General features: G+C 39.7%; 1 protein-coding gene and 1 long non-coding RNA gene across 2 annotated transcripts in view; one reads left to right on the top strand and one right to left on the bottom strand.

Annotated features, from left to right (window-relative positions):
- The window catches only part of LOC120575250, a 120,364-nt gene that overhangs the window by 36,721 nt on the left and 56,905 nt on the right, over positions 1-26,738 (bottom strand). The window lies entirely within an intron of this gene.
- The window catches only part of grin2ca (glutamate receptor, ionotropic, N-methyl D-aspartate 2Ca), an 83,843-nt gene that overhangs the window by 6,235 nt on the left and 50,870 nt on the right, over positions 1-26,738 (top strand). Inside the window, exon 2 of the mRNA XM_039825945.1 lies at positions 16,393-16,837. Within this exon, the coding sequence (XP_039681879.1) occupies positions 16,409-16,837 (429 nt within the window). The 5' untranslated portion in view covers positions 16,393-16,408. The remainder of the gene's footprint in view (positions 1-16,392; positions 16,838-26,738) is intronic.

Below are 26,738 nucleotides of genomic sequence, written 5' to 3' on the forward strand. Positions count from 1 at the left end.
AGACAAAAAGAAGGAAAACAAGGATTTTATTTTATTTTCATTTTTTGGGGGAGAGACTGGCCAAAGAGTGGGCATGCTTACATGGACAATTGTTTCAAATGGATATTGCACTGATTGACAGCCAGTCACAAGCATCCAGGGCAGTAAAACATTTACTGCAGGGGAGGGACGGAGGTTGTAGGATATCAGAGCAATTTATCCAAGGTCATGAGCGTGGAGTAGTACATTTCATTCAATCAGGCAACGCTGCATCACCACGTGATCCTTTTCCCGCCAATTTATAGAGACCTGACAGGCCACTTTCACATGTTCAAGCACAGATCCGTGTTGCGATACTGCAGGTGCACAAGTCCTCGGAGTGCTATCTTTGTATGCAAGGCTATCTGATGAGATCTTAAACTCGGGCAGATCTTAAAGTCTGGCAGGCTGTGTTGCTCTCCCTCCTCAAGTTTATGGCTGCGCTCACAGGCACAACAGAGACTCCGGGCCCATTTATATTCATGGCGCAGTGCTGCTTGCACCTCGTCTAACGTCCTGTCCCTGTTGAGAAGGAAAACTGATACGCTGTGGGTTGGAGGGATGGCGCGGGGAGGAGGGGGGGCAGCATCTCCCCTCTTTCCTTGTCATTCTTCTTCCTCTAGTGGATTATGACACCAACAGTGTTTGTGCATGTGTGGCGCAGGCGGGTGCATATGCAATTTGTAATACAGGAAATTGATTAGCGTAATTGCTTTCTATTCAAAGCCGCATGTGTGGCGCTTAATTTTTCTCAATTACCCCCGAGCAGTGACACAGTAGGGAGAGTCTCCATGAAGGATGATGACAACGATAACCTTAGAAATGAAGCCTGCAAAGAGGGGGGGGAGTTAGTGGTGGTGGGAGTTGAGAGACGACATTCAGCATCCAAACAGAAAGAGCAGTTGGACTTTGCATGATGAATCTAAAATCAGGCTGGATACTAACCAAAAGTGACACAGGGTGTCCTGTTGGCTCAGTTGGCAGAGAAAGCATGTGATTGTGACGTCATTAAGGTTTATTCTGGCTTCCTTTGTCACGCGTATCCTCCCTCCCTTACCTGTCCTTCTTGTCAATCTCCGTTGACACCTAACAAATACTGCCAACATGCTAAACAGACCTAGAAAGAAGCTCAATTTTGGTTTTAGGAGTTGCATTAACAGCCATCCCAAAAGATAAGGAATTGTTTTTACTTTCCTGGAGACAGTTTATTTCAGCAAAATCAATACATCATCTCTAGAGAAAACTATAAAAGGCAGAGTTGTTTATGACATGCTCTGACTGCTTGCAATGGAGCACTTTTACATGTTTTAGCTGCAACAACAGCTACAACCGGTCAGTCACCCTTTTAGCTTTTCTGTTTCAGTTTTTGGTGTTTGGATCAGAAATTCAACATCTATCTGGTAAAAACTGTATAGCAGCTAAAAGGCAAGATACACATTATGTCCGTTCTGACGCTCTTCTGCCCCAAGCGGCGACAAACTAATGCAGCTTTAAAGAGTCGAGGAAACTTTACTCTGTGTTGAAGGTTATTAAAGATAAAATCTGTCCTTTTTTTGTAAGATTTTTCTGTGATCTGCGATTGACATTAAGATTGGCATTAGTTTTTCAAATGCATTTTTTTCAATGATATTATTCATATAGTCATTTCAAGTCGAGTAAAGGTTACATCAAAATAAAAAATATCTGCATGACCAATAAAATTAAGCAGTAGGGATATAACGATACACTCAACTCACGATTCAATACAATTTTAAAGCTATAATGCATATTTTATGTCGCCCCTATAAGGAATTTTAAGTAATGACACCACTTTTGTTGAATCCACATGACACAAGCCATCTGGAATTGCACACCACCCCCACCCCTCCTCCACGCAGTTACTTGTAGAGAAGGAGGACATGGAGGATTTATAGAACATGATGGACTCTTCAGAAGAGGTAATTATCTTCACTCGAGTTTCTGCGAGCGAAAGTCACCGGACGACACCATTTTCTAAACATAGCTATACTAAGAAATACAGACAGAGTTTTGTGAAGCTAATATTCTTAATTAACTTTGTATCAACTTATTTGGCAAGGGCTTGAATGTAACGACGTACATGACATAATAAAACTGCTTATGTGTTTAGCCGGCATGTATAAAAATAAACCCAAGAATCAATTTAAAGAGCCAGTCCCACCCAAACAACACTGCTTAATAGAAATAACTTATAAGAACAACTTTTACTACCATTTGCTGTTAAACGAACAAAAAGAAGAAACACTCGATGGCAGAAGGGTATTTTACAACACTATTAAACGCAACACAAGCTTACGGAGAGCCGTACTCAAACGCAACACCAGTCCCGTCTCTGTTGTTTACAGCAGCAGTGTCCATGCGGTCTCAAAACTAGTCACAAGCTAGTCTCCTCTGTGTCTTTAGCTGCAGACTGTTCTACAGTGACATACAGTCAAACTTCACACCGTTTGGCTGTCAGCATTTTAACCGTATTTAAACCAGCTAACTATACCAGCTAACGGCAGGCTAACGTTACCTGCTGTGTAATGTTAGCTAGCGTCACGCCCTAGGCAGTTTAAAAATTCCATCATCATTTTCATCTTAACTGGTTGTATTCTTTACACATTTAAATTGATTCTATTAAGCAGTGTTGTTTGGGTGGGACTGGCCCTTTAAATTGATTCTTGGGTTTATTTTTATACATGCCGGCTAAACACATAAGCAGGAGGGGCAGAGGAAAAAACATTGTCAGTGGACCACAAGGCCACACACACCAACACAGTGTAGATTAAAAACAAAGTGGTATGCTCATATGTGGATTACAGCATGTGTACATGTGTGTGTACATGTCAGAGATCAGCCGTATGTGTGTGCAGCCACCGAGTCAACTGGGAGAGCAAGCTGATGACAGCTGGACCGGTGGCGGGGGTGGAAGCGGCGGGGGGGGAGGGGGGGCGGTCTAGTTTTGCACCGGCAGCCGTGGTTTCAGCTTAACCAGGGTCTTACACTGATCCCTGCTCCACATACGGATGCATATGAGGACGAGCTGGGGGCCGCCGAATACTGACGGAGCACTCCTCCGCCACCCTGCAGGTCACCTGCCACTGTGGGTTTATTGCCAGGTCAGCCAGCAGGGGCAGGGGCTTTCCTGCATAGAGGAATTAATTAATTAAACGCATTCAGAGAGGATTTTAATTTCTATTTTTATTCTCAGTTCTTATCATTTCGGCACTGCGATTTTTCAGTGGCGCTAGCTTAAACCTCTTTAAGGGGTGCCAAAGAAAGATCACTAGTGCCAAAATGATAAGAATTGAGAATAAAAATAGCAATTCAAATCCTCTTCGAATGTGTTTAATAGCAATGCAGCAACCATTTATTCAGCAACTGTTGAACAAACAGAACATAAACTTAAATATTAAGTCTGGCTGGTGCCAGATGAGCCAGCTAAGCTGTATGTTTTGGACTTGGCCTGAACGAGCATTCACATAACGCTGTAAACATAACGCTAATAGGAATAGGAAACTTATAGCCTTGGCGGCCTCCTCCTCTGTCATCTCCACGTAGCTAGTCGAACAGTAGGTAGACTTCCTACCAGTTTTGTTAATTGGAATTTAATTTACTTAAGCATAATATAGTTTTTTTGTTTAGTAAATGGTAAGAAATAACAGGAAAATGCATAGATTTCAATCACAGACTCAATGCCTTTACTGTGCCTGGCTGGTCATGTTCCCTGTCATGCGTAGTCACTCCGTAAAGGCCCATTCTGAGCCAGGAGATAAACCTGGGGGTCAAAGTAGGAATATTAATATCAGTGCGCCATGTCGAGGCCCTTAAGCCTCAGGTAAAGATCCACCCATGTGGTATGGCAAAATGGATTACATTTGAAACGCCATTGTAATCTTCAGCCTCGCAACCATTTAAACACTTGCACATACAATCTGTTCAATCTCGCTACATGGCGCGCTGACAAAGCCAACGGCGTCTGATGGAGTGTCTAAATGCAATAAAGCAAAGAGGAGAGAGATATATCACACATCTGTCCAATGGACCCATGGACTTGTGTCCTTGGATGAAAAAAATCCTGTTTGGCATTTTGACGTAAATGATGATGTTGTTTGAAATGTGTTGATTCATTCACTGCATGATCAAACCAAACTGACTTGTGTTGATTGTTCTAATGTAAAGAAACAGTGTGAAGACAGTGTGACATGATCATAGTTATACTACTCACGCTGGTGAGGGAGCTTTGCTTCAGCACTGGATGGGATATCAAAGACAGAACAGTAATAAAGCACAACGACGTAGCTTTCCATCTGCTATGGCATTTAAAACCTGCTGATCACGACTCCTCTGATACTACACAGTCAGAAAATCCAACTGCTCACTTGTGCTCCACTTTTCTCCTGAATATTTAAATCCTTTAATGCACAGTGACACCAGCCAAAGCCTGAATACCCTTCAATTGATTCCCGTCGCAGTATGTGACAATTTACAAGACATTTTAGGACCCTCTTACTTATAACCAACCCCCTCCAACCCTTACTCAGAGAGCAGCAAGGATCAGATCAGATTTATTGGGATTCCATCCACACAGGTTTTCATTCCGTGGCAGATCAATCATGTGTCGTGTATAGTTAATGTAGCGGTGTGCATGTCTTAAATATGTCTGCAGTGCCATGGGCAGAAGTGAAGGCAGGGGGTCTGTGAGACAAACCAATATTACTGAGTGAATCTGTTTGATATGCCTGTGTATCATGGGTCAGCAGAAACAGATAAATCAACATGTGAATTGGACTGAAAAGCCTCCATTGTGGTTTCACTTTGGGCGCACTTTGGTAGGAAACGTTGCTGGACACTGGCTTGGTCTTATGCTTTTTTTTACAGCGTGAGGTGACCATTTATCACATGGCTATAATACGGAGAACTATGCCATAAAGAATAGAGCCGTAAATCAACAGACAGGTTTAGAGATGGCCAAAAGGGGAACTCTCTCAGACTCACTGCAGGAATTAGTCATCATAATCAACCTGACCTTCAGAAAATTAAGCAACCAAAGATATTTTAAAATAAACATAAAGACACAAGTGTCTGATATGAGTAATAGGTGGTGTCTCAGTGACCCTGTTTACACATATTTAGTGACCCTGTTTACACACGGTTTTCAAATGAGTGACAGCCAAAGACACAGCTCACAGCTGTATCAATCATGCGTCTCAAGCAGACCACTTTTGATTTCGTTCCTGCCTACATCACTTCCGCTGGAACATCAAAGGGCCATGCGCACAGTTGTTACGTCAACACACTCACCAATCACTCTCAATTTTCCACTTTAACACTTTATCAGGTACTTTTTGAAATCCACATGAACCACTCTTCACATCGGCATGAATTAGATCAACCACACAGCACTTACTTAAAACAGAAAATATGTAACTTTATAAGCTGGTTCACCTGTTATTTCCATACAAGTAATGTAGCATTTAAAAGGCTGTTGGGGACGCATTAGCGTTTATACTAAAAAAGCACCACACTAAATGTTGGCATTCAACATACATTTGCACAGAAAAATATATTCAATATGAACGTTAACTCCCACTGGGTGTTTATTAATTAGGCAGATGTTTACCCTGCATTACAAGTATAATGTTTGCCTAAAACAATTAATTAAATACAAGAATACTAAATTCTTTAAAATCCTAAAACCACAGTTTCAGCCAATTTATGCTAGCACAAAAATGAGTAAAGCTTTTGTTATATCAATAAGGACACAGGTGTAATTTTATTGGCCGGTTTCATTTAATGCACAAAGGTTTAAAAGTAGATTTAAATGTTCTAAAGCATTTTCTGTGAAATATCGGTCCACCATGACCTTTAGATTAACATTGTACCAGCTGTTACAGCTGTTATTTTGGTCTTTGTGTTTAATCAGAGTCCCTGTAGTGTGGAACAGCCTGCCTTAGTAAATATGTTATTTCACACTTCAAAATACTGCTCTTAACTGTTCTTGGTCTTTGACAGTTATCCCCTTTATTGTTTTCTCTGTTTATCTATATTATTTATATATTCCTTTTACTGTTCAAGGACAAGTGTCTAACTTACTCCTTGTTTCAGTCTGGCTGAAGTAAATTAAGGAAATGAAGAGAGACATCACAGAACTGGAATAATTTGATTGGTAGGTAAACTACAGTATGTGAAGGGCAGTACCAAACATTAAATGCAAAAGAGGTTTTCCCAACCATTCTCAGATTTTGACTGAAATGAATTGTGAGGTTCTGGGATTGTGAGCACATACAGAGGAGTGCATTTGTTTGTACATTAATATTTGCAAAGTTAATGGCACGAATGCATGAGTTGTTGTAGAAGAAGTCCTGAAAGAGTAGCTAACATGTAACTTTATTTGACGATAGGACAATAGGTAAGGTTCAAGCACGCGTATTGTTTACTGCTACTCTCAGAGTGCTACTTGTAGGGATACTAAAATTATAAAGCATTCAGGGAAACCATATTTTAATATCCGTTCTGTCTTTCCCATCCTTTCCTATTCACAGCGAGTCTACTAATCTACTATAGGCGTGAAAGAACCCTAGGATAAGTGGAAATGATAAAATGTCAAGGTATCGCCAGAGTCATTCAAATTCATGCTTTTGGGACCATGTCTGTACTAAATTTCAATGGATCCAACAAAGATTATCTGGATTTTTCATTCTGATATTTCAAGCACTGAAATGAAAGAATTGACCTCGCGCTGACGTTGAACCGACCAACCCACACTGCCAACCCTGAAGCCACAAATGTCGCACATGGCAAAACAGTCCACAGTATCGTAATTGCTTTTGGTAAAACTTAGTTTGGCCCTTTTTTGGGACTTGTAGAACAGTACAGTCTAATGTTTGTTTTCTGAAGTACAGGGATTGAGAGACTGGTCTAGCCCTGTTAATTAAATCAATTTCCATTACTCAACGCCAGGCCATGTAGCTGAGCCAGGCTCAGACTCATGAATATAAAGACCAGTTGTTGTCTTAATGTGTTTGAATAGAACTGTAACAGGATGTTTGCTGTGGTGCTGTGACTCTGTAGTGGCCTATAACTAATGTTATAAGCTGCTCAAATTCTTTAGAGGAGCAGCAAAGAGCAGCCAACCAATTCACAGATAAATTATACACTGAGGACTCAATTTGGCATTGTTTCAATTTCCTTGTGTTTTTTGCATTCTAAACAAATGTCTAAAGATCAGATAGGGATAGCAGGGACAGCACGAGATGTGGCTTTATTTATGATCTGGCTTTAGATCTGATTCAACATCCCCTTAATGACCCTTCAGTGAAGGGTCAAAGATAGATGCTGGGTCGCATAGATATCTATGATTTGAGGCTCCAGATATTGTTTTATTTTTTATCTGAGATGGGTCACAAAATACTTAAATTGAATCACATTTAAACCAGTGGAGTGACGCTTTGGAAGGAAACCGAATACATAAAATACTTTTGATTTGACATTTACTCAAACCTGTGGACACACGCCAACTATGTCAAACTGTGTATATTTTTGGACAAGATTTATTTTTGCTCGTCACCTCTTTCTGCTCTCACTGTACTTATAATGCAGATGAATCTACAGATTAGTTAAATGGTTGTGGATTTAAGAAGATTAGCATGGCTGTATTTTTTTTAAATCAGAGATTAGTTAAGCATATTCATACAGGTGGAAGCAAAAAGAAATATGACCGTCGTAATTATGTGATAAATGAGTCCTCACTCTTTGTATTAGCGGAGGTCAAATATCCATTAAGCTAAGAAAGCATTGAATCTTATTCGCAAATGTATTAGGTACACTGATAAATTTAAAATAATGTAATAGTCCCCCACATTTTATATATATATATATATATATATATATATATATATATATATATATATATATGCTGGGATAGGTTAGAACCCCCGAAAACTCTGAACAGGAAAAACTGCATCGAAAATGGATGGATTAACTGGAGCAAGGTGTAGGCTATCTAATATAAAAGTTTTAAAATAAGTCTGTAAGATTGTGTGAATACTGAAATTAAAAAAGCATATAATTAATTTACTTGTGTCAATATTAATGATACTTGATCAGCTGCTGGATTTTTTCTAATCCACAATCTGTTTTAATCAAGTCTACTCTTGCCCACCCAATGTCAAATCAGTCCTGAAGATGACATAAGTCCTCCAAACACACTGCCTTCTTTCCAAACCACTCCTGTATACATTTTCTGATGCAACATGTTTTTCAGCAGGTTGATCATTACAAATCACAATTAAAAAAATGGTTAACAGATAGACTTCTCTTAAAAAAATACTGATGTGCCCATGTGTACATTGAAACAGTTTTTGTTCATTGTGATGGTTTCTCCTGTCCATACTGGCCCCGAAGAGATCCCCCTTAAAACAATCTCAATGTAAGTGATGAGTCAAAATCCACAGTCCTCATTCTGTGTATCCCAAAGTTTCAAAAACAACCCAGCTGGTTACACTTTACTTGAAGGTATCTACATAAGAGTGACACGACACTGTCATGAACGTGTCATAAACATTATAAACGAGTCATAAACGTTTATGACATAACGCTTCTTTTAGTAAGTGTCATTCGGTTTTTGTCATGACAAGTTAGGGTTAGGGTTAGAGTTAGGGTTAGGGTTCATGTGTCATGACAGTGTCATGTGTTCATGACAGTGTCATGTCACTATTATGTAGATACCTTCAAGTAAAGTGTTACCCAACAGCTAATATGAGACTTTGGCAGTCTAAATAGGTCAAATCAAGTGGGTATCACCCAATGTTGCTGTATTTTTAGTACAAAATTCCCTATGTGTTGTCCCTCTTCCATGGCCAAGCCAGCCAGCACTGCCCCTTGAAGCTCAAAGAGGAAACTTTGTACTAAAAAGAATTGATTTTAATTCAACAAAAGGTAGCATATAGAAAAAAAAGGGACAGAAGAAAGGAAAAATTAAATGAGGGGAGAAAAAGTACACTGTAAAAACGAAAATGTTGTGAAAACTCAAAATTTCAAGGCAACTTACTGCACTAGATTTTTGGTTGAGGCAATCAAATCTACGTTTGAAAATATCAACTAATAGTTTTGTTAAATAATTAACTTCATATGCTGCAATAATAATTTTTGTTTAATAATTTTATGCTGTAATATTTTTGTTTAAATAATTATTTATAATATAAAAAAAATGTAATACTAAATATTAAAAATTTAAATATGTTAATTTTTTGTTAAGTTTTTAAAAGCCCCCTGAAAATAGGGGCCCATGTAAAGCTGCTGATTTGATCACTTGAATCCAGTGGTGACACCATTACTGGCAGAAGTATTACTGCTCAAAGTTAAATCAAAACTCAGTTTCTTATCAAAGTATATTACCCATGGTTACAAATTACAACAAAATCTTACCAGAAAAAAATTACATTCTGACGTTAATAAACGATTTAAGTAATTGTATTTAACAAACTAAATTTTCCAAGTTTGACAAATTACCTTGCATATGGGTAATAATTCAGATGTAGATAGAGCAAGTAGAAGAAACCAGATGCCAAACTGTTTAGCGGAGCATAAAAAGTAATTGACCTGCCAATTTGAGTTACTTTCAAGTTATTTTGAGTGTATTTAGTTGTAATTATTTTTGTATGTTTTTTTTTTTTGATTTTTTTTAATGTATATAAAAAGAGAGAATAGGATGGGTTAGAAAAAGACTGTTCATGGTTAAAAGAAAGCTATGTTGACTGTTGATTAACCTCGGAACCCATCAATCTCGAAGCTATCGGTACAAAGACAATTTAGGCTCTGGGGGAAACAGCCAAAATTACGGGGGTTTTGGTGTAGCTAGCAAATATCCACGCGCTGATTCCAATTACCAACTTGAGAGCGAGAATGGAGTTAAGAGTTAAGAGATGACATCTCTATAAACACATATCTACATATGAAAACGTAAATCTAATATTTTGCTCTCCACACAGACTGTTTACCTGCATGCAACCTAAGCCTGTTAAAACGTGATTGGTCAATACTATTCGGAATACAAACAGAAACCTGAATGCTTCAGACACCAAAATATTATCCTATTGCCATCAGATTTTTAATTAATATGCAGATATCTGTTTATAGAGATTAACTGTTGATAGGAGACAGGAAATAAACAGCAGTCGACCTACCTATCCACAATGCCTCCCTGTGAAGTTTTGTGGTGGTTTGACTTGACAAGAGTCATAATACACGAGGCCTCTGGAGAGCTTTGTCAGTTATACATAAACATGTTGTATTTAGGCATTGAAAACAAATGACTTAGATCATTTTTTTTAGGAAGTAGGAGGACCGTGAAGTAGGAACACCATGTTAGGAGAGTCACAACACGTGTCAGTTCCAAAGCCCAGCATTAAAGCATATATTGATAAAGCATTATTATAGAATCATTTTGTACAGTGATGGAGCAGATCCTGACCAGAGGTCCCTGCTGTTTCTTTGCTCTAATTAGCTACTTCACTCATTTATAAAGTGAAGAAGAACTCACTTCTCTAGTGCATTAGCTTTGATCAATTACAGAGCAGTGGTGCTTAAAGAGGCCCTATTATACTCCTTTTCAGCATCATATTTGTACTCTTGGGGTCTCCTAGGATAGGTTTACATGCTTTGATGTTCAAAAAACATGTGTTTCTCATACTGCCCATTGCCGCAGCTCCTCTGCCTGAAACGCTCTGTCTGAGCTCATGGCCCCCTTTCCCGAAAAGCCCAGTCTGCCCTGATTGGTCAGCTGCCCCACTTTGTCAAATTCAAACATGCCACTGTGCGGGCTGTGCTTGCTCAGGCAGCACCTATGGTCAGCACATATGAAAAACTGGGCTGGCATTCTCAATCAGTGATCACTAATTGAGGAATTTCATATGCATAATAGGGGCTCTTTAAGTGGCTGGTTGATATAAAGCAAGGTTGTTCTGTTGGTTTATGGAAAAGTCGTTTTCCTATAGTTTACCAATAGAGGTCAATAAAGGTCATAGATTACTATTGGAGCATGGTGTAATATCAGAAAGAGTTCCCCAAAGAGACGCTGTGGGCTGTTTGGATGGTCAGCAGTTCTCCTGATAATGACACAGAGGAGGATGACTTTATCAGCATGTGAGCCACAGACACAGCAGGCTGCAGATGCATGGCTGAGTGTATTGTTCACAGAGCAGAAGACGGGACAGGTGCACATTGTTAAACTGCTGCAGCAGAGGCGTCATGCCCGGAATATAAAAGCAGTCATTAAACACTGTGCAGATGAGACCTTACTTCTCAGCCAGATGTATTTACTGCTGCAGCCTCACGTTAATGAGCTGGATTAGGAATCAGTTGGAGGACTCGACAGCTCAGCGGAAACTAGTCAATATATGGCAGCTTTTTATCTGACTTCACAGTTCATATGGTCAATATCAGAAAATTAAGAGCTTTGGAACTTTAGTTTACAGGATATAATAAGATGAAAGGAAAAGGCTTTGTGGGGAAGCCCAGCTGTTGCAGCAGCTATTGTTGGCACAGTAAACGGTATTGAAATAAAAATGTAGAAAATTGGTAAAATAAATGAACTACCTGTTGACAAAAGAATGTGCAGTTAGGATTTTTTTTTAAAGGAACAAAGCCATGCAGTATGAAATAAGAAAATAAGAGGTAAAATATACTATGTGAGATTACAACACATAACATACTGTACCAGGTGGGTATAAAAATGTGCAGAGTCTGCAAAGGCCATACATATTGAGCACAAAGTGTCAACGTGTGCAGAAAATTATATTTACCTTATCAACAATATTTACCACACAGAAGCAGATAACATATGTATAGGCTGCGTAGACACATACTATTTGCATTATTACCTGCTCAGTTTATCAAAATGACCAGATGTCAGTAGAGTGAAGGTACCACAGGATAATCCACGAGGAAAGAAAATTATGTGATAGTATGATATAGGCCCCGCAGTTATTTTGCAGCTAATTCTGTAAAGAAACTGCTTCCACCATATGTCACCCACTAGAGGGGGATAAGCACATCTTAAATGTTTGCTAGTCAAACAACCCTGATTACAGAATACAAAGATCAGTCTACCATAGGTTTTACTTTGAAAATGTAGTTTCACATTGTTTCTCTCAGTTTTCACATCATCTATGAGTACTGAGTTTGGCGAAATCCCAGGAAGAACAACTTCAGTTATTTAAATAATCTGCCACTGGGAGATAGGACTGTGCAGTGCATGTGTACCTGTATCAATCATGTTGCGGTGATATCTGTTCAATCACATTATGGGGACTTACCTCCAAAACCTCCCAAACAGGGTAGACTGAGAAACTACCTGCCATCTCATCACCTTCTTTCCTCAGGCCAGAATCCCTAAATAACTATTATAACTAGTATATGTATTTGGTGAAAGTTTGTTGTTCAATTTAAGAAAGAAAAAGCTGGTCCCCACAAAATTAAAGTTTTAAGACATGTTTTTTTGTGCGTTTAGGCTGAAGGTTAGGTTAATGTTAGTGTTAGTCTAGGCATGTAGTGGTTATGGTTAAGTGGGTTAAGTCTCCAAGGGATGTGAGTCAATGCAATGTGCATTGTATGTGTGTGGAGTCAATACTGCTGCAGATGTAAATGTGTCTGTTAGTTTGTGAGGAAAAAAAAATATGTATGAAAACGCAATGTATATTTTACCCTCTATATTGAGAATTGTAAGTCATGTACAGTATGTTGTTTTTTTACTGCTGTTTGCCTTATTTGTCTTCTCAGTTTTAAAAGTCACATAAGAGTTTCCTAGTACAAACACACTAACACTATATTTACACATAACCACTTCATGTGTGGCTATTCAATATCAAAAATGCAGTAAGTGCAAAATTACAGATGGATTTTTATCGTATTGCTCATCACCTGAGCAGGGGGTTCGAGAAACAGTTTAGTTCAGACATGACGCGTATTACACAGCGGTCATATAGCCGGCTCATAATTTGGTCATAAATAACCAAGTCTCTTGGCGTTCTTTAAATTTGTTGTTCATTTCGGCATTTGACCTTAACAACAGAAGTTCCTGAATAGTAGTACTGTATTAGTAATATAATATTATCCTCTCTCCAGTTAGACATTGCTGTCTTCATGTAATTCACCCTTCTTCACCCTCGGATGTTTATATTCTTCCGCTTTTCGCACCAGCCGCATGACTAAAACGTCATAAACACGCCCACTCCCTCGCTGTGAATTCTCCGGAAAATGATCTCTATTCACACATGGGCTCAATCGGACATTACACAGACTTTGTGCTAGCAGGATACAAATTTTTCAATGTCCAGTCCAAATGATTCGGACATTTGCGTTCACACATACAGCTCATCTGGGTAATGTCTGGAGAACTTCAGGATTGCAGTGCATGTGTAAAAGGGGCTTCTGTAAAGCTGTAATATCGCTTATTATTCTATCATGAACTATATCTTAAATTGGTATTATGTAACCTAATTATTAATTTATTACATATTGGCAAAATAGCTTTGTGACAACATGTTAGGAAGTATAATAAAATTCAATTGAGTCTAAATGGAGTAAGACGCTTTCATCAAATGGGTCATTCCAGCATGTCTATAGATAACACAAGGATAACAGGAATTTGGTAGTAAATAGTCTCACTCCCTCTGTCACCAGGTACAGTATGACTCATTCTGAATCCACTTGGTAGCAGCGCCATGACGCAAACAGCAACCTGTCACTTGCTCCCGATTCAGACTACATTATGTACCTTGTATCTGTTACAACCAGGCTTCAGAGCCAAATAGACTGTGTGTGTCATGATAATTCACGATGGATGTACCCCGTCATGCATCCTCCTCAGTGACTTTTGATCCCCAACATCAGAGTGAAGCCTTCAGCCCTTGTATACACAGGAATTATTTTTTTTGGAGGATTTAGCCCGGGTGAAAAGCCTCTTTATATATCGGTGCAGTTTACAGGTTCATCTGAATTTTAGTTTCAGGGGTCAGAGCCGGGCAAATCAGTGCCAATCTGCAATTCAGCTGTGTCACAAAGCTTAAGCTGATTGCACTGTTCAGAATCTAAATATTAAATAAGTTATATTGGAAGCTCCTGTTTGCCAAACTCGGTCTCCGTTGTTATTTTCTTGCCTTGGTATTAGAAGGCATGTTGACAATACAAAGCCTTGTCACAAAGTTATTGATGACTCATTCCCTGTTTGCTTTAATTCTATATCCACCACCCCGGAATTCGACCTTCATATATCTGCCTTAGCCGTTTCCCTGCCTTGATTAAACACATTGGAGGTTGAAGCTTTTAAGCATTTTGACCACGTACGTTGCTCCCCATCAAAGACATAAACCCTAAACTATTCCACTGCTGTCGCAGCTGAAACATGGCTAATGTCATTGAAAGGAATGTGGCAGATGCCCTCTCACCGTGTGGACTAATCAATTTATAAAATGATTCATGAGCCAGCGTCTACCTGGAGAATTGCATGTAGGACATAGCATGTACAGCTTCCCACACATGTGTGATGTCTTTTATGGGGATTTCAGCAAGTGACATGACTGTAAAAACAATCCCATGATAACTATTCTAGAGACGTACTAACCAAGCGCCCCTGCTTCTCTGCAGCCCGCCTGTTTGCAATGTTTTCTAAGGGGAGTTCACGGCCCACACAGGAAGTAGAACATGGAGAGAACTGCACCACACAGCTACACTGAGCCTTGTGCTGTAGCCAAATCTCTTGATAAGTTTATACACTACAATCAAGCCGTAGGCCATGACGCCTGGCAGGGATTAGCAAGGGATTACAATATATTCACCCCACTGGGATTCCATCACATGGTGGATCAGATCTCTGTGACAGGGGACCAGTGTGCAGCACTCCCTCAGGGCCACAAACACTACTGTGACAGATTTGACAAAGAGCCTAAGTCTGTCTGACAGCTCAACACAAACCGCCGCCTGGCTACAATGTGAATGTTAAACCAACGCTACAGGGTTTGACATCACAGAGCTCTGCCATGGTGTTTCTCCTCCATTACCTTCCAGAGGACAGGAAGCAAAGCAATTAGGGGTTTGGAAGAAATTAAGACAGTTTGGCTAAGAGTTGCTGGTTTCAATCCAGACCGTAAGTGATGCAATGTTGCACAAAGAGCTTGGCTTTTTTCAAAGGCCAATTTGGGGATTTCAATCTCTTTGTAAATATAGACTTTGCTGTTTGAAAAATTCAAATGTCAGCTTCATAACTAGAAAAGAAAAACTTTCCCAAACAGCTTATAAATCATTATAATGAAACTACTGAAGTCAATTAATCAGCATAGCCAAATGCATGCATGCTGACCTTTGGTAGATTAAAGGGATGATTCGGAGTAATTTCACCCTAAGGTCTTTTGCACCATGACCTCGAGCCAAAGGGTTAGGGTTAGAGAACAGAAGAAGAGATCAACGAAATGACAGAGTTTGAGGTTAGCATCGAACGCGACGATGAGTGGCTCAATTTCGAAGGTCGCCCGTACATATTCGATCCTGAAAACACGGACGAGGAGCTACAACTAATGGAGGAGAATCGGAGAGCTAGCTAGCTAGCAGTGGTAGCAGAAGAGAGGAGAAGCCATCAGGCAAGTGCTATTTAAATAAACTCCTGGTGTACTTACAAACTTTGCAAGGCCTTGTTTTACAGAATACAGTACAGTACAGAACATATTTGTACTACTGTAGAAGTTTTGTACCATTCTGGGCATTATTGGTGGGGTAATTTACAAGATACACCCTTGGCTGATAGCGCTAACTCACCCAACGTTCAACCAAGTCTCGAGGTCATGGTGCAAAGAACCCTAGGGTGAAATTACTCTGAACCATCCCTTTAAGCTTGAATGCTTTGGACCACTGAAAAAATTAAGCAACAGCTTCAAAAGTGATGTCATGAAAAAAAAATAAAGATAAATCCTCTTGTTCTCCATTTGTTGCATTAAACACTGGACACCATCTGTTGGGTTGGACCACAAAATACAACAGCAGCAGGGTGGCAGCTGCCACCCTAAGACACAACAGCCTGGCCACAGCCTCATGTCGCACGCTGACACACTCTAAAAATACTATTCTGTAGTATTCTATCCCGTTAATGGGCTCTTACACTGTCTTAGTTATGGCAGGCAGACCAGCACACTGAGCAGAGATGAAGCTAAAAGGTCATTAATCAAAATAAGCCAACTCTAAACAAAAGGCAGTTTGGTTGCCCGGCCAGCAGGGATTACTGCGTATTATCACAACATTTCAGAAAAAGACAGCAACTGTTCCTGTGTATCTAACATGTCAATCCCTTTGCTGACCCCTCCCTCACTCTGACCCCTCCTCCAGGCAGTAGGTGACTGAGATGGGCGTTCGTCTAGGCTGCTTGAGCGACTCCCCGTGGTGGCCGCCGCCGCTGCTGCTGCTGCTGTTCTGCACTGTCCCCTTCTGCTCAGGCCGGCCCTTTGGGATTCCCACGCCCTCTGTGAACGTGGCGGTGGTGTTCAGCGGATCGGCATACCAGACAGAGATTAAGGGGCGGTTAAGTCGGGAAAACTTCATGGACCTGCCTCTGGAGGTGAACCCCATCACTGTGCTGGTCAACAACACCAACCCACGGGCACTGCTCACCCGCATCTGTGACACCCTGTCCACCAACCGCGTCCATGGAGTGGTGTTCGAGGACAATGTTGGCTCGGAGGCCGTGGCACAAATCTTGGACTTCATTTCCACTCAGACGGCAGTGCCCATCGTGGGAATTAGTGGAGGCTCTGCTGTCGTCCTGCCATACAAGGTCAGAGCGGGGGCTGGGTCAGGTTCAGAAAGAGCTGGTTGGGGCCACTACCTGTGGGATCCTCATCGTAGCGTATAATTGGAAACTGATCAACGTAAAGCAATTGAATTCACATTTTAAGCCCTTGCATTTGTATGAAATATGCCCAGAAACTACAGATCAAGCATTCAGTCTGAAAGTGGGTCAGAGAGAGAGAGTTCAGAGAGATGCACTTTGGGTAAACAAAACCACATGGACTAAATGTTCAGGTAATTTCTTATTTATATCATTCAGTCAGCAACTCACAACAAACTCTGAGAGTAAGTAATGAACATGAGAAATGACAGGATGAATACAGTCAACAGCTACAGTCAACCTCTAAGTCTTAGTTTCCCAATATTATAGGCTAAATGATAGACTCTTAACTTCATATGCTAAATGGGGGTGATCCAATGGCTTTTCATAATTTCTCGCCATCATCCTGGTTTGTAACTGCTATAAATTCCAAGCTTTAGGAAACGAGGGCAGGGGTGGAGCGTCCGAACACTACTGTTTAGTTTTGCAGTGGTGCGAGACGTATTCAGATCTTTCACTTAAGTATTTTATAAACTAATACAGTGGATATCAAATATTTTACTTGCATCTAAGTGGTAACTAGACCTGTCCAAAAGACGGTTCCTTGGTTAAGTATAGTAATTGAGTAGCATGCACGCATTTGCTAATGTGAGAACCACCAGATCAGATTTCTTCCTCATGTCTGAACTAAAGCAACACTGTATACCATAGCACAATTAAGATTTTAGTTGATCATGTACTATAAATCATCTGACTATGAAATAAGATGCCAGGCTCATCACAACAGCAAATTGATGTTATTAGACTTTCATTTTCAGAACTCGTTTGTTGTCAAATGTCAAGCGCTCCATACTTTCACGTAAATTGGATGGATTGGTCGATATTTTAGTTATTCAATCAATCAGTTGCAATAGAGCCTCTATGGTAATTACAACACCTCAAAGCAAAAAAATAAATAACTTTAATCACAATTCCAGTCAAGGTACACATTTATTTTCTTGGTAGCAGTCAAATAATCACACAGAAGCCCTCATTTGAGTGCAAATTACATCAACCATAATAGCATTAGATAGATGGACAAAGACAATTTGTCATTTTAAAATGACTTAGTGATTAATAAATATCAGAAATATCTATTTATGATTGCATTAGGTTGAAGAAGGAAGAAATTAATTAGGGAAGTTTGTCAAGGTCAAACATAAAACATAGATGGATCACAGGTTCATTCTAACTGATACAGTGAGATCAGGGTTTAGTAGGTCACTATATTTAATTTATGTTCTCCAAAGACTGAATCATTATCAGTACTGTATTAGTACTTTATGCAGCCCTGACTCTCAAGTGAGGTAAACAGCTTGAGAGACACATACGAGCCATTAAACTGCTTTTAGAGTTGAAGCTGGTAGGTTTAGCAGCAATGATCCATCTATAGGAGCATGATCACCCACCACAAAAGGCTCAGCCACAGAGACAAACTATAATCCTTCATTTAGAATGATTTTTTTCTGTTGACATTTTAGTGCCTGCTCAAAAAACATCACATTATAACACAAAAAGGGGGAACAGCTGGAAATGATATCTTATTCAGAAAGTGCAGGAGAAATACGTGTGAAAAACTCTTCTTGTATAAGAAACAAGCTAGTATCATCAGTAAGAAAGGAAGAGAATGGATGAAGATACAGCAGATAAGGAACAAAAAGGGTCTAAGAATAGACCCCTGTGGGACACAATACATCACATCCATCCACTGAGGCCATTAAAAATGAATAAGACCTTATGTTAAAACTAGACCACAAGCATTCAATATTGTTCAAATCAGTCTGAACTGGATTGACCACAGCCACAAACTCAAATAATTATTTTTTAAATCAATACACATATATTGCATATATTGCTATTACTGGTGCGTAGTTTCTGTCACTCCATGAGGAATTCTAAGTAATGACAACAAAACTGATGATACAAGCCTTCTGTGATCCCGCACTGCCCACACCCCTCCTCCACGCAGCTGCTAGTAGCCAAGGAGGACACGGAGGATTAAAAAAACATGATTGACTCTTCAGAAGAGGTAATTATCTTCACTCGAGTTTCTGTGTGCGAAAGACGCCGGACAACACAATCTTCTGAACATAGCCATACTGCGACTGTCGTCTTCAACCGTAACCATTGCCTAATCCTAGTTTCTAGCCTAGTTAATTCGCATCGTTTGTATACAGCGCCCCCTGTCATCTGCATCCATTTCAGAAAACATGGGTGATCTTTCTATCGGCTCTATCTCCAGGGTAATAAAACATGTCAATCAGCTGTTATTGCCTTCTGCAGCTCATTTGCCGTCTAACTATTCTAACTTGAGGACAGTAACAGCAACTAAGTCATAATATATTCCAAAATAAAAACATGTAACAAGAAATAAAACGTAATGACAAAGGCTGGCAAACGTTAACACAAATGACTTCTTTTCATCAGTAATAAGCCAACGACGGGAGTTGAGACCATTAATATATACTGTGTAGTGAATGCATTAAAAGTGACTTACATAACAGTGAGTTCATGAATTATTAATATGGACAGTCCCAGTTGGAAACCAAACGTAATCTTCTGCTACCCACTGAGGCACCAGGCCACTGATTGAGACGTACACCTCCCTGCCTCACCTGATAATTTGACACTTTGTAGGCAAATAACAATTTATCATGGTCTTGGCACCCCATGCAGTCAATGTTCTATATGTGGTTTTGCATATTTTGTATTGATTTAGAATGCTGATGACCATTTTCCTATCTTCCAGGACCGCCACTGGTTCTTGTTCCAATGATGTGCTATTAAAATAAAACTGCATAAGTTAGAAGTTTGTTTGAGAGAGGTGTTTTATGGTAGATTAAACTTATTTTACTGTTGCTTGATAATATGGAAGATCTGTTTTGAAAGCTCGCTAAAGCTACATTACAGTACTATGTTGGAAAATGGAGCTGCACGATTGATCTAATCGCAATCACGTAGGGCTGGGCGATATGGCCTAAAAAAAAAAATCCACGATTTCTTCACAAAAAATCCGATTTAAGATTTAATTTGATTTTTTCCCCCCCTACTTAAAATCAATCTGCAGATGACAAAGACATTGTTCAAAACAAGTTTGAACTTTATTTTGTTTTGACTCATACACACAGGCGCACACACACATGGGGCATGTATACCATTATGAATATTCATGCCAATTTTGTGGAAATATAAATTGGTTTGAGTGTTTTCCCTACCATTGTTTTGGGGGGGATGACAAAATTATATAATTAAGTTATATATTCAACATCAACTAAATGGATGCATGAGATAAAGCTGTTTTCACACATACAGCTAATTCACTTCTGGTTCCTCGCCTTAAAGTTCACATCATTTTGACTTTAGTCGCGCAACCTTGCCCCTATTTTCACCTGTTGCTGAGTAACGTACATTAACATCCCATGGTCTCATGAATGTAGCATACCTGTAGCAAGCTCCTTCCAAAGCGGCGATTGCTAGTTGTTTAAGCCGCTACAGCTCGTCGTATCAGCAGCATTTAGTAGATGTGTTGAGCCGCAACAGAGTTCCTCAACACCGGCTCCGGTGCTCCGTCAGGTCAGCTGTAGTTTTTTTTTTTATTTAATGTTTATTTGGCAGGGACAAATGCATAGAACATAGCTTTATAAAGAATACAAAGTAGATGCCATGCATACAGGTTTATAGCTATGACTAATTTGCAACCCCTGTCCCTGGTTAGGCTTTTAAAATTAAAACAGAAATTATAAAGTATTAATATAAAATTTTTAACTATTAAAATACATACAATAAATACATCCCATACATGAAATAAAATATGAACTTAAATGAATGTAAAAATCACTATGAAACAGAGTTTAGACACATTTAACAATACATGAATATGCTAGTATGCATATGTCTATGCATGCTAGGCACAATATGTTTGTATGAATTGTCTTATATCTTGTATAGTCAGTGTTCACAGAATTGTTTCAGTTTTAGCCATTGCATTGCATTGTCTCAGTTATCCGAGAATAGGTGATGGTCAGCCGGGGACAGAGCACCACGAGCTGCCGGTCATTTCGGCAGAGATTACGATTAAGTAAGTAATGAAACAACTAGTAAGAAAAGAACTAATGTTAGTCCCTGTCGCTGCCATGTTGTTTGTGTATCTCTATGGCAAACGCGCGGGTAGAGGGCTGAACTACGGGAGTCCAGAGGGGAGCGTCGGCGAATGTTAAGGAGAAAACCGTTTTTCATTTAAACAAATCTACGTAAACCACACATTCGAGTTAATCGATATAATCGATTTATGACCCAGCCCTACAATCACGATGTCACTCTGGGCGATAACATAACCGCAATTTAAGTAAACAAAAAGGTGTGCTGTATGCATGACACTCTGTGTGCACTGCAGTCTCCACATTGTAACACCCTTCACTTTACCGACAGTATTAACAACAGACGAAGCTACCGTGTCTTAAGAAGTTTGGTGTTTACTGTTTATTCACTTTATATCGTCTTTGCTACAGTAGCTCTTTTTCCTCTCGCTTTTCTCTTAAAGCTGCTATGAGTGCAACACCGCTCACTCTCCTCGTTTCACCACTCAGACACTGACATCACTCATCAGCACCTGCCGTTCTCGCTCTTACTAACGTCTGATTATGGCTTTGCGTTGAATCAACGTTGAATCTGCCCTCTGAATTACGTTGCCCCATGGATGTATTAAGTGTGCCCACTCGTAACAACGTCCACAAAAGATGACCAGTGACAGTCGGTCTGTTTAGGCAGTAGCGCATGTGTCGCGTAAGGTCATGTGAGTATCAGAAGTGTAAAGGGTTTCAGAGCATGCAGACAACAGAGGTTGTTAAGAATTTTGTTACTTAATCACTAATTATATAACACCCATTTTGAATGTCATCGTTTAAGGGCATACATATGTATCGTTTTAATAAGAAATAGTATTTTTGTTATTTCATTTTCTAAAATATTAAGTTATTTAAAAAAAAATATTGCACATTTTTGTTTAACTTTGTATGTTCAAGTTAAAAAAATACACATTTCTACATGTAGTTAGGCCTGTCGCGATAGTCAATAAATCGAGTTATCGCATGATAAGAAAAAATGAGCTCGATAATTTTTCCGGCCGCGATAATTTCCGTTTGCATGCTTGTTTATTTTCCTCGTTTCTCCCTCTCTCTCTCTACCAAAGAGACTGGAGGACCACTCTCGGTTCCTTAGCGTAACGAGGAGTGAACCCTCTTGTCAGGCGCATGGTCTTTGTGTGGGCGGTAGGCTACTCCAGGCGGAGAGAGCGAGAGAGTTGGAGCAGGGTTTCCTGCAGCACTTTGCAGTTAAGGGCGCCCGTCAAAAAGAAAGTATATGAGCGATATCCACCGTGTTACCGGCGTCCCGTTTTCTCCGTTTCATTCCAAACCACACAGCTGACAACCTGCAGGTGGAGACTGTGGAGACAGGTTTCGGACATACACGCCGCTGTGGACTCTTCAGTCCATCAAGCGGTTTCAGGAAAGTGGCTCCATGTGTCCGACAATGCCGAACATTAACGGTACAAGCCTACAGCTGTCCGCGGACACGGGAGTGGAAAGTGTGTGTGTGTGTGTGTGTGTGTGTGTCTGTGTGTTCGGCCCCCCCGAAGCTCCGACCTGCAGAGGAGTAGAAGCCGCACCTTCGCCAAAATGAAGGCTGAAAAACAGAACTATTTTGGTACATTTACCGGCCCGCTGGCAGCTAGCCATACATTTAGATTTTATTTTTTATTATATATTATTTAAATGTAATATTTAGTGTTAAATAATTGTAAAATGTAGTACAGAGTCTCTAGTCTGAGAACTTCCGTGTCACAAACGGCAATTCCACAACTGTAGCCTACATCAGCGTGAAAGACGACATACCAAAGGAGATCAAAGACATATTGTGGATATTTAAAATGTCTTCCAGTTCCAGTGTTAAATATTCTTTAGAAATAAAAGTGTATTGATCTTTGAAAAGGTGTACCTGTAGTAGTAGTAGTAGTAGTAGTAGTAGTAGTAGTAGTAGTAGTAGTATTAGTATTAGGCCTATTATTATGCCATTATCATTATGCCATTATCATTATATTAGATGCAAATGGTCTCTCGATGAAAATATTATCGTTTATCGCAATAATTTCTGGGACAATTTATCGTCCAGCAAAATTTGTTATCGTGACAGGCCTACATGTAGTAGCTTATTTTTTGCATTTTTCTTTGAAAATCAAGTAAACTCAGGATACCGTTATATTGCAATAGTATTTGTAATCCCAATCTCAATATTGATCCCAAATGGCGCAGCCCTATTGGAAGATCAACAAGCAAACATGGATAATGTGGGAAAGGATAATCTGAATTTGGCAGTTCTGGACTGAAGCCACATTTTCTTAAAGCAAAGTTCCTGCAAGTACTTGGACAAACCAATATTTTCTAAGACCTTACCATGGGACTATAACGTCACAATGAAGTACATACAATCAAAGGTGATTGTGGCTTAGTTGGTGGAAACGTTCAATCTTCAGCCTCTACTGAAAAAATGGCAAAATGTCATTGAGCAAGATATTGAACCCCAATTTGCCCTTTGAAAAAGCTCTGGGATATCCAGTATTGTAGTGCAGCATACCACAGAATCCAGATGTCTGAAGTCCAGGTTTTTGCAAGTGGAAAACAATGAACAAGCAAGTCCTTACACAAAGAATAATTACAGTCACTGTTTCAAAATGAGATGTATACTGAAGGTTTGAAATATCAATAACATTTATTATACTGGTCATTCTATTATTCAAAATGTGACATGAGTAGTGGCAGAAAAATGATTTGTGTCTCCAGTAAATATTTATGTCACAACGGATTTAGATAACACCAGTTGTCACCTATTTATGCTGTAATTGGTCATTTATTAATTAATTTATATTGAAGTGCTGTACATGTAACAATGTGCACCTGACAGTGTACCAGGTACACAGAGATGAGTTTGTTCCAACCCTCTTTGAGCCTTCTTCTGAGCAATCAGTGACGCCGCCCCATGGATTGATTTATGGGGCACTGTCAAAGGTAGTCAACAAGGCAATGGAGCCCATTCATTTTTCATACATATCGCTGAGAGCCGAAGGTTTGATCTCTCTGAAAGTGACGGCATAAAATTAGGTGATAAACGGATTCCTGTCCTCAGGACATTTTAGTTTGTTGATCGACAGCATTGGAGCACATGTACCGTCATCCTCTTCATTTTCTATTCCAATGAGGACAAGAAATGAAATAATGAAAAGCAAGTATGGTATCTTTTAGGGCTGGTACGGTTCACAAAACCCACGGTTCGGTTCGTATCACGGTTTTAGGGTCACAGTTTTCGGGTCTGTACGGTTCTTGTTATTTTTTCTTTTAATCTTTAACACTCCAGAATATACTTCAGCATATGATATATAGCTAAAATTAGCATATTGAATGCATGTTGTACAATACATGCACACAGTGGCAGTTCTATATATTGTTTTATTTCATCATAGGTAACGTGAAATCCAAAATGTTCCCACACACCAGACTATAAACTACGCTCGGGCAGCCTCTCTCCCACTTGACATTTCTGCATGTGACGTGACGTGACCTGCAGCAGCAGCAGCACCCCACGCCACTTGAGAAGCGGTCAGTTCGGTGTCTCTCAAAATCTGACGAAAATCTTTTAAACTGACCTTTGTCGATCTGAAATGAAGACAGATTCAGCCTATTGGCCTATTTCTGGCTTAAAATGTTTTCAGAAACACGTTTCGGTGAACTATTTTCGTAAAATACGAGATTGTATTCTGGACCAGCCGCCATTAAAGTCTGTTTTGAAATTCAGGAGCAGCAAGACCCATGTGACGCGATCGTCCAATCAGCTGCCATGGGTTGCATTAGTCAAACTCATCCTGCTCGTCATTTCCAGTAAGTGTTTTAACATACTGTAGGTTTCGAAAGTGGGCACTACGGCAGTAAGTGGTTAGTGCACATTAACAGTGTACTGACGAACCGTGCGGCACACATGCTCCGATCCGAGACTAGCGAACCGAGCGGTTTGGATGTTTTTTCATGAACCGTACCACCCCTAGTATCTTTTGCGCAGTGCATATGCTCAACCAAAACAAGTTCCTTCCCCGAGACTTTTTTGCACTGCTGCTGCATCCGGAACTTAGCGCCACCCAAAACTATTGTGATTGGTTTAAAGAAATGCAAACAACCCAGAGCGTTTTTTCCTCCATTCCCAGAATATATGTGTAGTGTAGCCAGACCTTACTTCACAGCGCTGTAGAAAAAGGTCTGGCAATGCAAGACTACTGTCTTTAGATTACAGAAGCTGAAGATACAGGAACTGCCATTTCTACAGTATGGGACTTTAAACTAAGTTCAATAAGCAGCATCAATAAGTGATCCAGAATGGACCATTAGCATGATTACACAGCATCTCAGTTAGACAAAGAGGTGTAGTTTTAACTTAAAATCCTTCCGAGCGTTGCTTTCACTTCAGTACAGTGATGTCTTTCCAAAGTACAGTAATTACCCATATTAAAATAAGTTGTACCTTCTTAATTCCTGAACAAACATTGCACAAAATCAACTTTTTCTCTCATTATGCATTTAGTTCAATATCCTGACCTAAAATTCAAAGCATCCTTTGAAGCATTCATCTTGTGATCTGATAGATCCCATCCTCCGAGCCACAGCGCTATAAGTGGACAAAATGTAAGCCAGACACGAGCACAACCCTGATTGTCTTTGCAGGAACATGAGCCCAAGGCTTTTCTCAAAACTAGAGCAGTTCCTTTTTATCTCTCTGTCTGCCTTCGCTATGTCCTGAACTCGCTTGTCTCTTGCTCTACCTCCTACATTTTAAAACCACTGGCACATTTACAGTGTTACCTGTCTAGACTGAGGCAGAGCAAGTGCAGAACAGTCGCAGAAGCAGCCAGAGGGGAGCAGTGAGGGAGTACGTATGAATATGCAGTGTAACTTAAAAACTTTATACAACTCAGATGTCAGGCTGGGTGATAGACAAATATTGTAACAAGAAACATGTTATATCAAGTACACTGTTAAAGGGGCAAACACAGATTTTGTGTGGATTTGAATAAAGAATGTGAAGGAAGTCCTTACCTATGACATGACCATACCAAAGTTTAATGCTATAGTTGCTATGAGTGGAGATTTACAAACAAATTACATGAATGTATATATCAGATATGTGAATGTGTGTTATGACAAATAAGAAGGAGCGACACTGAATTGAAAAAAAGATTCACATATTCAATGTCAAATCAAGATTTACATACTGAGCAAAAAGTGAAATTAATAGTCTGGTTTTGGTGCCACACCTAAGCCGCCTGAACTTAAGTACAATTTGGAGCGCATCGTTTTGTCATGCTTGTATTTTTGTCCTCCAGACCATATTAACTTGGCTTTGAGTGATTCAAATAAGAATATGAAACTCCCATAAAAGTACGATAAAACCAAAGTTCAGGATTTGACTTTGTGAGATATTCTTAGCTGGATATTTAATGATTACATCAGAGAACAAAAAATGACTCAATACTCAGTTAATCAATAATGTATCTTAATTATTTTGTGTTAAATGCAGACAGAACTCCCATGCTCATTTGCATATTATTTCAGTCTTGCTCCACACCATCGATAGTGTCATAATGTTGGTTTTTAAGTGGCAAATGGCAAGGGAGTGTGTCTGTTCCTGGTTGCCGTGCAGAATCTATGTGACGTCAGCGGCACATAAAGGCAACGCCAGGGCATTTCCTGCTGCGCGGCGGAGGCAGACA

The sequence above is a fragment of the Perca fluviatilis genome, chromosome 15, assembly GCF_010015445.1.
Source record: "Perca fluviatilis chromosome 15, GENO_Pfluv_1.0, whole genome shotgun sequence".
Classification (NCBI taxonomy): Eukaryota; Metazoa; Chordata; class Actinopteri; order Perciformes; family Percidae; genus Perca; species Perca fluviatilis.